This window comes from Rutilus rutilus, assembly GCF_951802725.1.
Source record: "Rutilus rutilus genome assembly, chromosome: 14".
NCBI lineage: Eukaryota > Metazoa > Chordata > Actinopteri > Cypriniformes > Leuciscidae > Rutilus > Rutilus rutilus.
In genome coordinates, this window is record NC_140219.1 from 18,791,183 (window position 1) to 18,804,368 (window position 13,186).

The 13,186-nt window shown below is 37.9% G+C and overlaps 1 protein-coding gene across 5 annotated transcripts in view; it reads left to right on the forward strand.

Annotated features, from left to right (window-relative positions):
- The window catches only part of fgf13a (fibroblast growth factor 13a), a 134,850-nt gene that overhangs the window by 102,788 nt on the left and 18,876 nt on the right, over positions 1–13,186 (forward strand). For all 5 annotated transcript variants that reach the window (XM_084429666.1, XM_084429667.1, XM_084429665.1 and 2 more), the window contains one exon: positions 5,920–6,023. In XM_084429666.1, the coding sequence (XP_084285792.1) occupies positions 5,920–6,023 (104 nt within the window). The remainder of the gene's footprint in view (positions 1–5,919; positions 6,024–13,186) is intronic.

Here is a 13,186-nt window from a genome sequence, read left to right on the forward strand (position 1 = left end):
ACTCAGGTTTACATCCAGGCATCCAGATAAACTACCAAAATGAACACATCCAAGATCCTTTTGTAATAAAATTCAAAAGGTTCACACAAAATGGAAAATTCTCTCATCGGTCACTCACTATCATGTTGTTCCTATCCTGTGTGACTTTGTTCATTTTCAAAAATAAAGACATTTTTAGTGGAACTTGAGAGATCGACCATGGCAGCTCAACCATACTTGCTTGATACACAAAGGACAAACCTCACTTATTCTCTGGCATTAACCCTTTGGGATCTGAGGGGTTTTCTGGGGCCTGGAGGTATTTTTAACCGAGGGGCAACCTTCCTGCCAACACGGAAGTGACTTGAACTGCAATTCATCGACTGGCCGCTAGAGACTGGCTCCAAAATGGAGTCAATTCCGTATATTCTCCATGTTAAAATGCCCAACTTTACAGCAGAAAAAAATATGTTTACAGGCTGGTATAAAAATTGGTTTTGGTCTATATAGCTCATTTTGTCCTTCATGAAAACTGTGAAGGCGTGAATTTTTTATAACTCATCCGTTTAAATTATATTAAGCCTTAAAGTTCTGCATAATTAAGGGGGTGGCCACTTGAGTGACAGGTGGATTGCCGCTGCTGTCACTACTAGCCGCCACGTCACCTCAGCTAATTTCAGCCGCTGAACTTGGCATCTCTGCTGTGTTTGTGCTTTTTTCTGGATTATTTCATACAATTTAATATACACATTATACCTTCGCCGACGGCGTTGGATTCCGTCGTTGTTGAGTATTGAGAGAACGGCCAGCGCTGTTTTTCAGTTGGATTCCTCTGTGAACATGCACTAATGAATGTCTGATCATTTTATTGCTTTTTGATGTTTTCAGATTTAAAAACGTCTATAGATATAGAGGCTACACTCGTTCTGCGGTACCGTTGCTCTCACGGATCAGATAGACTATATATGCTTATGTAGCTTTTTAGTGTAAAAAAAAGAAAAAATCCTTGTGCGCGTAGTGAAATCCTGCAGGTGTCAGTGCTTTCTCCGTCCATGCAATAAATGCACATCCTTGAATGAGCGCAAATTTCTAGCGTATTTACTTGAACTTCTTAGGTAATATCTTTGGTTTGACCCATTTGAGAGGCGGCCAAAATCAGAATTTGAAATGGACTGAATAAAGCTCTCTACGAACTTGACTGACATGTATACGCATGAAGCAATGTCACACGCACACGCTCCGAGCAATATTGTAAGTTACTGCATAATACATTTCTAACTAGCAGAATAATACACTTGGCTCTGCCCTTGTGACGGTACTGCCAGTAGCATATAGCATTAGCTCCTTAGCCTGAGCTAACTTGATCACGTCGAGCTAGGCGGGTGTGGTTTCAGCAACCAGGCTCCTCAGCTCCATCCACGTCCCTCCTCTTTCCCATTTTCTGTTATCTGGGAGTGACGCGCTGGCCAGCTCTGCCCACTTTTGGCTTCAAAAATGCTCTTCAGAAACCTACAGGTGACGCCACGGACACTACGTCCATATTTCTGTTACTTATAACATTTTCATAGCTAAAGTCTGATTATACTGTATTCAGCGCAATCTCTGCTACAATTAAATGTGAGCTGCATGTTTGTAAAAGTTTGTAGTTTTGAGAAAATTGTTCATGCGTGGTTTGTGAAGAGAATTTTTTTTTACTGAAATAAGGCCATAAAACCCATACTAAATATTTGTTCACAAGACTTTTGAAAACTGGATCACGTAGGCTAGAATTTTGCTTAAACGATGTGAAAATCATCCTGCTCACTCATCCACATAAAACAATATATTGATTTAAAATTTAAATCAGCTAAAATCAGCTTAAATCGGCTGTCACTTTAAGACTTAATGTATGGTTCCAATATACCGACACGATATGAGTATCATAATATACTGACAGCTGTCCAAACTGTTTACATTCATTTAATTTTTTCCCCGCCATTGACGGAAATTTCCATCATTTGTGAGACAACCCTTCCCCACCATTGACGGAATTTTCCGGCTTTTTACTGTTAAACGGTTGAGGGGGGGCTATTACACATCTTCTGAAAGAGTACTGAATCTCCTGATCAAAACACAGGCAAAAAAGAAGCAGAAACAAACAATATCAAATAAGCAGATGCATATGTAAAATAACGAGATCATCAACATTAAACGGCATATAAATCAAACCGCCTAATGTTACCGAATGAAATGTCAAATGTCTGTGCAAGCTTTGGGGGTGTTGATGGACTCGATCAAATCCATCTATGTTTTGATCATGGTTCTTAATCCCATCCAGATGTGGTCTTTGACAAAAACACAATTTTCTCAGCTTTTTAAAATCGTGATATTGCACACCCCTATGTTTATATATGAATAAAAGCCTAAATTAAATCTGTTCATCATATAGCAGTTGTCTCTTCAGAAGACTTGGATTGAACCTCTCCATCCATATGGATTATGTTTATTCATAAACTTTTTGGAGCATCATTTTTGGTTTTGTGAACTTTCAATTGAGGGACAGAAATCTGTCAGGTTTTATAAAAAGTATGTTCATTTGTATTTCGAAGATGAATGAAAGTCAACAACATGAGGGTGAGTAAATTACAAAATGTTAATTTTTGGGTGGACAAACCCTTTAAAAAAATAGATTACATAATATTTTAACATTTATCATAATATTTAAAAAACAATTTTTGATCAGTCTGTTAAAAAAAATTTGGGCTATCATATAACTTTAGAAGAAAAAAGTGCATGAGTATGGAGTACTTTGAATTAATCCTTTTATAGCCTGGTTTCACAAACAAGGCTTAGATTAAGCCAGGATTAGGCCTTTGTTAAATTAGGACATTTAAGTAGCTTTTGTAAACATGCCTTAGAAAAAAAAAAGATATAAACATTACTGGTGTGCATCTTATTTTAAGATATGTCAGTGCAAGTTGCTTTATGTTAAGACAGCTCAAACATGCATTTTAGTCTGGAACTAGGCACATTTGTGAAACCAGGCAGTAATGTTATATGTGAACATGAAGGTTTTTCACCCATATTTTCAGTGATTGGTGCTGTAGGAGAGGTGCTTTTTTGAATTCTGATGGTTGTTATATTGGCGTTTTTGCAGAGAATATTATTGTGCCCTCTTGATCTTCCCAAATCTCTGTGCTCAGGTGCTCTATTAGGTGTGAGTAATTGAGTCTTCTCTCCACAACCCCCAGCGACCAAGCTCTGCTAATCCCTCTGAAATGAAGTCCGCCGTAAACCCTGTGGTTATGTGTGCCGCCCATGTGTGTATGCCACAAATAAAAAAGATACAGATGTTAAAATCGTATTATCTTCCTATAATACTAATATAATCAATACCTCATTAAATCATCTGCATTTGGCATCTAAAAACTCTTCATATGAACTCAGTGGCTGTGAAGCACAGAGCAGGAAAAGGGCTGATCTCTACAGGTGGACCTGGCTAGTGTCAGAGGGCTTCAGAGAGAAGAGGAAGGACCTTGATGTTGGATTAGAGAGGATGGAGAACACTCCGAACTGTTGTATAAAATAGCAACATGGCCATCGATTGAGCTCTGCAGGAAATAAAAAAAATACTAATCAAGTGTTTCATGTTTATGATAAAAGACAGAATGGGTTACTGTTTATGTTCTCTCTAGAGAATGAGGAAGCAGGAATCATGGCTGAGGTAAAGTTGTTCATTCAGACAGATTTTAAATTAGATAAGAGAGTGTAAATACTGACAGAAATTGATGGCAGAATTTAGATTTTTGGTTTAAGTATCCCTTTAATCACTTTATTTAGTTCTAACCAACTTTCATTCATCTTCAAGCATGAACATTTGAGATTCCTTTTACTTTATTTGATGTATAAATAGTTTTTTCTGTATAAATATAAAGCTATTGTATCTCTTCAGAGGACCTGGATTAAACCGCTTGATTCTAGTCCCAGACTAAAATGCATGTTTGAGCTGGTTTAACTGAAAGCAACTTGCACTGACATATTTTAAAATATGTCAGTGCCATTGTTTTTCTCAAGATTCACAAGATTTTTTTCTAAGGCACATATATATAAGCTACTTAAATGCCCTAGTTGAACTAAGGCCTAATCATGTCCTAATCTAAGCCCTGTTTTGTGAAATTATCTCTTTATATGATAGCTTTTTCTAAAAGACTTTCAATAGAGGGATAGAAAACTGTCAGGTTTCATTAAAAATATATTTATTGGCGTTTTGAACAAAAGTCTTATGGGTTCAGTGACACAAGGGTGAGTAGGTGATAAGAAAACCCGTTAAAAAATATTTTTTAATATCTTTTAAATTGCATTAGTCTGAGTACATGACATAATTCTCATTTTATAGTGAACAAAACCTTTAAGAGATGAAGGATGGATATTATGTGAATGACGCAAGTATATATTCTTAACTCAAAATCTTGTGTGATTGCCATATCAAGGCAGTATATATTTGGTAACCTAGATCAGTGTGCAATGATTTCTGTTAACACACACACACACACACACAAATCTCTCTCTCTCTCTCTCTCTCTCTCTCTCTCTCTCTCTCTCTCTCTCTCTCTTTAAAAAAGCAGCCTTTTACTTTACAAGTTTGTTTCCTTCTTGTTTTTTTAATCAAGCTAGGTTACATAACCAGTGAAATGGCTGCTCACACATTTTTTTTTCTTTTTTTTCAAAAAGCTTGTGCTGTTTTCTTCCCGAGCTTATGTTCCTCAGATACTCCCAGTGTCAGGGGTGGCTGGCTGGCTGCTTCACTCTTCCCACTGGCAGAAAGAGGCTATGTGGATGGGAGAGATTGTCAGCTTTATGGCTTACGTGGTGACGGGGGGACAAAGGTGTGAGGAGAGTTGGCACAGCCAGTGGTACCCAGAAGCCCGAGCCCCGCGCAGCTCACTAACTGCTCAAAAGAGAGAGAATGTGTGAAAGAGACAGAGGGAAGAGTGTGAAACAAGACAGACAGAGAGTGAGAGAGAGCGTGTGTGAAAGGGAAAAAAAGAGGAGCTATGTTAAAGAGGCGGCAGTTCAGAGAAAAGTTTACGGTTTTCATCTAATATATATATTTTCTTTTATTTCAGCTTTTAAGTTAATGATAAAGGTTGTTAATAGTTGTAGTTAACAATAATAATGTAATGTTAAAGTTGTAATGTTAAATATAATATTTAAAAAATATCTTCCAAACACTAAATTTCACCAACACAAAGCATTATTCCAAAAAAAGAGGTTTCGAAATCCTTTTTTCGGTTGTTGTGGGTGGTTCCTAAGATGTTCTGGCCGGTTGCTTGGCTTTTTCTAAGGCTTTTTTAGGGTGTTTCTAGCTGTGCAGCTTTAGTGGTCTTCTGATTCTGGTGAGTTTGATGCTGTGTTGATGAAGTAAATGTGAGTGGCCAGAATGATGATAATGTCGGCATTCTCAGACTCATTCTGCTTACATTTTTGTGTTATGTCCACCTCTCAGTCAGTGGCACTTTATTAGTTTCTGGGGACTATACAAGAATTTTGCAATGCATGTGAACAAATGAACTCAGACCATCTCAGTTATGGTGTAAATATTGAAAATAATGTTAGAAATTAGAATAATGACTGACATATAGCAACTCATTTGACAGCAGATATTGAATCAGAACAACACGTTTTCCTCTGGCATTCCTTACTTAAACTGCATTTGACATAAGTGTCACGCATGCCTTTCAAAATAAGTCTCAGTAAAACATTTACAATTAGGTTTTTGTTTTTTATTGTTTATTTGACCAAAAATTCTGCAACCCACTTGAAACGGTCTTGCGACCCATTGGTTGAGAAACACAGTTATAGGTTACTATATAAAACACATGATAGTGATATCCTAATTAATTAGCTGTACTCTGCATAAATGTTTGAAAATATAATTGTCTTTTCTTGTTTCCTATACAGCCATGTTCAACCTCATCCCGGTGGGCTTGCGAGTGGTGGCCATCCAGGGAGTTCAGACTAAACTCTATCTGGCCATGAACAGTGAGGGCTACCTGTATACATCAGTAAGTAACTGCAACTTCCTATATAGAGGTTTGTTTATGTGTGCTATACTTCGGCTGTTTTAAAGGGGTCATGAACTGCATTGTTTTATTGTTTCAAAATGTTTCCTGGGGTGCACTCATAATGTTAGTATGATTTTTACTTCAAAAATTGTCATAATTTAGCCGGTTTTCCTACCCTGATTTTAGCCCTCTGTTTTGAACGCCCTGTTTGAAGGGGCGTGTCTGCTTTGAGACTTCAGTGTAAACGCCCACTGCTGTGATTGGCTGACAGCTTTGCATATGAAAAAGCTAGAATTACATGTGGAACTCTCTCGAAAACTTTTAGCACACTTTTACTATTACAGCTCTCAAGGTTAACTAATCGTGTAAAGTAATAATTAGCATTACAGTCAGATCTATGGCACTATTTAGATCGTGGCATGAAAGGTCGCAGTGATGACTGGTGAGCATTGTAGCCGATCACAGACATGTTGAGCGCATGAATGCAGCGATATCGCCATTGCATCATTTCTGCACACTTAACGAATGCTTTCATCATAACTAACAGTGCAAATATATATAAATAAGAGATTAGTTGATTCTGACTGGAGTTTTGGCGAGAGTCCAGAACTCAGTCACTGATAAACTCGTGCTGTTTGATTGACAGCTACAGCTATTGTAAACGGAGCGTTCTTTGATCACTTTCTATATATAATTCAATCCGTTTAAATAGCATATTATTTACACCATACTAAGAGAAACAATGTGAAGTTGGTCACTGGTTTGATTTACTGTCAGGACAAAGAACATCTGACTACATGAATCATTACATCAGAAATCACTGGTCACAGGTCAGGCGTTAGGGAACAGGATACTTACATGTTGTGGCAATACTGTCGAGTCCATATCGTAAAAGCCTGCAAAGTCTGCGCCGAGTTTGCGGATTGATTTACCAAAGAATTCAATGAAATGTACCGAATAGGAAAAAATAATGTTCAACTGAGACATTCACATTGTTGAAAATTAATATTCACATTCCTAGCATTAGGATCCTTTGGAAGGTAATGTTATTTTTAGTCCAGTGAGTGACCCTGTGCTCTTCCTCATCTCACTAACGTCAGTGGGCGGGGCCAAAGTTGAGTTTGTTCTGCAGAGGCGGTCTTTCACTACCTTATTACGTCATAAAGCTGCACATTCCAGGACGAGTCGTTCGCTGGGCCTGGTAACAATAAAAGCTGATTTTGGACTAACAAGGACGTTTTCAGTTCTGAAACTTTCAGGATATTCTTATAATATGATGACCTCTTATATGTCAAAACCTCAAGGAAAATTTGATATCTCAGTTCATGACCCCTTTAATACAAGAGGGGGAAATCACATCAAGCTGCTTCTGCACAGACCAACACCTGAGCTCTAGTCAATCAACACTCTCTCCATTACCACACACACACACCACTCATCTACTGCCAAATCCTGATATCAGACACTCCAGATGAACAGACCTCCATTTGACCCAAGATCAATTGGTCACATAGCCTTTAAGATGCGTTCTTGCTCCTGAACCCCCCCTTGCTGTACTGAAAAAACTGTCACTCTCAAGAACACTGCCCAGTATTTCACAGATTTATCCATATGAACAGATGATGCCTCCATTGTGCGCTATTTTCACACCCTCTCTCCCTCCATATGGCATGCTGTCAGAAAATGAGTTAAGTTACAGCTGTGACAAATATCTCAAGATGTTTTCATAACCTCAGTTCCACACTCATAGTTTAGATTATGCGCAGCCCTGCACACTAAGTGGCGTGATTACAGGGTAGATGGCTTAGAGATGTTTGTTTACTGACTGTGGTTGGGCCGCCCTTTGCCCCCCTCACAGTCCTGACCTCACGCCTGCCTGTACCAGACGAAATGTCGGCACTCTGGCATTCGTCTTGGTTACTATGGTGATGCAGGAAAGGCAGTATGTGGGCTGTGTGAATGTACACCAGTCCCTATCATTTTATTCAGCTTCAGCAAAAGATGGATGAGACCCAGTGCTTTCATTATATCCTCCAGCACATGTGAACTCATCTGTAATCACCAAAATACAGTATGTTGATACGGAGGACTGTTTGTAATTGCTCTAAATGTTTAAAAGTACATTCAAGATTATTTGTTTTTTTGACTGGTGCAATAATTGTGAATAATTACCATTATTGATTCATAGTTGTTTGTCCAGATGAGTAAGTCCCTTGGGGAGAGGTTCTTCTCCACCTTGATCTGAAATAGGGGGACGGATGAGTTTTCCAAGTGCATGAATTGAGTTACATGCTTTTAATTACAAAGATGACTAATATCAAAACATTAAAACGTTTAGAAACTCGTGAAAATGTGCTGAACAGACAGCCTGCACCCCAACATTAATTGACTGCATGAAGACATGAATAATGCAAGAACCTACCTGCCAATCTTCTGCTTCAAGATAAATGTCAGAATTTCACTATGTGGTTGGCATTACTGGAGCTTGTGTTGTCTGACGAGAGAGTGGGTGCAAACGAATACACAGTCTTTACTACACAGAACACACTCTCACTCAACCTCAATCTCGAGGCTGACAGAAATCCTCCATATTATGAATAACAGTGAAATGATAGGACAGTAAAGGATCATTGAGGAAACTTATCAGAACGCTGGAAGCAGACATTGCCTGAGAAAGCTGTCCTGGCCCAGGATAGGGATGGGTAAACTAACTGACTTCAAATGACCAAATTGACAAAGTTCGACTGATTTATCTAGATTTTACACACACGCGCGCACATGCACACAAACACGCACACATTGGGTTTCCGTGTTTTATGAGGACTTTCCTTAAAGGGTTAGTTCACCCAAAAATGAAAATTCTGTCAGTAATTACTCACCCTCATGTTGTTCCAACCCCGTAAGACCTTCGTTCATCTTCAGAACACAAATTAAGATATTTTTGATGAAATCTGAGTGCTGGCTCACTCCTCCACAGGCTTATGGACACTATAACTTGCTGGCCCAGAAAATGTATTAACCCTCTGGGGTCTGAGCTGTTTTCTGGGCCCTGGAGGTGTTCTGACATGCTCTGACATTTGTGCTTATTTCTGTTACTTGTGACATTTCCATGGCTAAAGTCTAATTACACTGTATTCAGCACAAACTCTGCTACAATAATATATCAACAGCATGTGTGTAAAAGTTTGTAGTTTTGAGATAATGACATTTATGCGTGGTTTGTGAAAATACAAAAAAAAATTCTCACTGAAATAAGGTCATGAAACCCATACTGATTATTTCTTAACAAGACTTTTGAAAATTGTATGACGTAGCCTAGAATATTTGCTCTAAAACTATGTGAAAATCACCCTGACTGCTCATTCAGAGAAGACAATATATTGATTTAAAATTTTTACGACGTGTTTTGTGTGAAAAAGCAATATGCGAAGGGGCGGATCATCTCATTAGTATGTAAGGCTTTTTACACCTGAGAAAGACAAAGACACACCCTAATGGCCCTATTAGGAGCTTATCAGGGCCCATCATTCTGACCAACCTTGCACAAAGAATGAGGAGATTAAAAAAAGAATGGCTTTTAAAATTGTTTGGATTTATTTACAACATAATCCAAAGATACACACAAAAAAAAAAAACACTTATTGATAACAATGATCCAAAGAAAGAGACCTTTGTGCCATTCCTAAAAACATTGTACATACCTTTCATTTCCAAGGTGTTTGATTTTCACTTTACCATGTTCATGTACAGAGACATGTACTGTGAATGTTGAAGTCAGCAGGACTCAGTGGTATCTGGGCCCTGAAAAAAAAGAAAAAAAGAAAAAAGTGAACATACTGATATCAAGAGAAAGGCCTGCACGATTTTGGGAATACATTTGAGATTTTTCTGGTTAAAATTGCTTTTTAAAATTCACAGAATACACACACACACTCACACAAATGTTTCCAACAATATATTATATAATGAACACAGGTTTGTTGTGCCTTGTAGGTATAGGCTATGCGCAGTGCTGCATAAAATAATAACAATATAGCAGCCTATATACATTTTCAAAAAGATTTCAGTAACAACTAAGCTAGAGAAAAATATATTGATTATCATGTTACTTCAAATGTTTCCATTCGTTATGATGATATGAAATGAGATAATAGTAAAACATGAAGCCGTTTGGAGCGTTTTGCTTTTCCAAAATATGATGCATTCAAACGCGATCGCGTTTAAAAATATGATACATTCAAACGCGATCGCGCTCAAATATAATTATGGTTAGGCCTACCATATACATATCTACGTTTGAGCAGATATCCACAAACACAGTAACAGTAAACACGGGTCTAAATATTATAATATTCACCATATATCTAGCAACAGTTCAACTGCAATGTGAAATTTATGCAACAATAACAAACTAATATGTAAGAATTTCTTACCTTATCTTTCTTGTCTTGAAATCGCATTCTTCTTCTGGGGTAAAGCCAATGTAAACTCACGTCTTTCAAACTCGACGAAAAGCAGAGACTGATGAAGTGTTTTGTTTTTGAGGTAACGAGCGCGTTCGCGTTCCATGTGGAGATTTGCATGTGAATATCTTTTGCGCGAGTAGGCGTGGCCAAATTAAAAATAATTAGGAAGCGTTTGAGAAGCTGGACATCTTGTTGGTTTTATACAAATTACTTAAACAGAAAATATTTGTTTTCAGTTTGAATCCGATCATTTAAAAGTACACACTTAAATGTTTATAAAGGTATATGGCTCATAAATGTGTGACAAGTATTCGCTGAGTTTTGTTTCAGTTTATAGACGTGCTCAAGAAAAAAAAGTTCACCGCGACGGAGAGGCAGAACGCACACCCTGTTTATTTTCTTTATGTTTCAAAAGCACAATGTTTTGATTTGATTGTAAGTGGACACATACAAAAGTAGAAATATCACAGATTCTTTTTTTATATTTATTTTTTCTGTATGACCATAAATGACGGAGTAATTTAAGTTTAAAGTGCTACAATGTAAAAAAAGTCCAGCAAAACGCGGGGGCGCGTTTGCCGACCTCAGAGGGTTAAAGACATTGTTAATATAGTCCAAGTGACTCCAGTGGCTCAATCTTAAGTTTATAAAGCGACGAGAATACTTTTTGTGCGCAAAAACAAACAAAAATAACGACTTTATTCCACTTTTCATTTCCTTCTCTCTGGGCCTCGAGTCTTTTCACGTAGTGTAATAGCGTAGCGCGTCTGTGTTGCACGTCACCACGTAGGCTCACTATTGGGCGACGCTGGTCATGTGTGTAATACGTGGTATTTGTGTTCCGAAGATGAACGAAAGTCTTACGGGGTTGGAACAACACGAGGGTGAGTAATTACTGACAGAATTTTCATTTTTGGGTGAACTAACCCTTTAAGCAATGATTTTTTTATACTGTACAAACTGTATATTATATGCCCTAAACCTACCCATCACAGAAAACTTTCTGCATTTTTACATTTTCAAAAAGCATCAATTAGTATGATTTATAAACTCAAGGGGACCCAAAATGTCCTAGCAGGGGCAAGGATTTCGGATATTGCCATCTTTGTGGGGACCTTTTGTCCCCATAATGTAGGGATTACCAGGAACACACACACACAATCATTCAAAAGTTTGGAGTTGGTAAGGGTTTTTTATGTTTTTGAAAGAAGTCTCTTTTGCTCACCAAGGCTGTATGTAATATTTGGAAATATTTCTTCAGTTTTCTACTTAATGTAATTTAAAATGTATGATGGCAAAGCAGTATTTTCAGCATCATTACTCCAGTCTTCAGGGTCACATGATCCTTCAGAAATCATTCTAATATGCTGATTTGCTGCTCAAGAAATATTTCTTAATATTATCAATATTGAAAACATTTAATTTTTGTGAAAACTGTCTCCAGGATACATTTTTCAGGATTATTTTATAAGGCGAAAATTCAAAAGAACAACATTTATTGACTAATTGGTATGTATTACTGATTTAGTGGATATGTCAAGTTAAAAATAATCCAATCTTTTACCTTAAAAATTGCGTAAAGATGTTGCTGTCCCACTGCATCTGTCTATCTGTTTTTAAATGTGTATTATGTAAACACCCCTCAAGAAACACATCAGGTGAGCCTCAACCCCCCTAATTATGCAAGACTTTCCTAAGATCCTTTAGTTGACTAATCATTTAAGCAACCCACCAACTAGTCAATTTAGAAAATATGAATTTGTGCACATACCTAGTCCAGGAGCATTGTTTTCAGCTCGCTCATCCTCACTGCATACCTGTTGGCATCTAATCTGTCCTGTGTAATGCTGTTTCCAGGAAGCTTTGGGCTGGACCCGCTCACAGCAGGCAGGAGATAGACAAACAAGGCAGCAGACAAGAGACTCTCGCATGAAGTCTGACAAAAGCATGTAATCTGATCATAACGTTTGGTGTGATGCAGGCGTGACATATCCTGATGATATAGGGAAGCAGCGGGATCTAAACACACACACGCACACATAGAGCTACTGCACATCCCGAACACAAGCACACTCACTCACGGCGGTTCTCTGCTCCCGCTCAGTGACTTTAATGATGTATGCCTCAGCGTCTGTAATTAAAACATATGTGCCAGAGTGCTCATTAAATTAAAGCTCTGTTCTCCACAACAGTAACGTTGTGTTTGCCTTGTGTCATCCTGGTTGAAGGCAGAAGGATGGAGGCTATGTTTAACAGTTTCTCTGAGTGACAGCACAGCAAGGTTCTGTAGGTGTTAATATTTTATTCCAGCTGTAACCGTTAGTCCTGGAGAGTGTTAATTTGCATAGGTCTTTGAACATTCATCTTCATTTACTCCCTGTATTAATTTCCATTTTAAAAGCTTTTCCTGCAGTTGCGTCCTCTCCATTGTGAATCCATTGTAATTGTCCAATATTGGATCTACCTTTCAATTTTTTTTTTTTTTTTTGAAAGCAGACTGTGCTGATCTTATTGAGTATACAGTAGCTCTGTGAAGTAATCCATCGCTTACAGTGGTGGAGAGCTTTCATCTGGCATAAGTGGATAATGAGTGTGTGGCATTACTGCATTCTAAACAGTATTATAAGGTATTTTAATGATTTAGTATGCTGTAATTCTGAAGTCTCTGTTTTTGTAATGTGTATGAGTGCTGCTGTG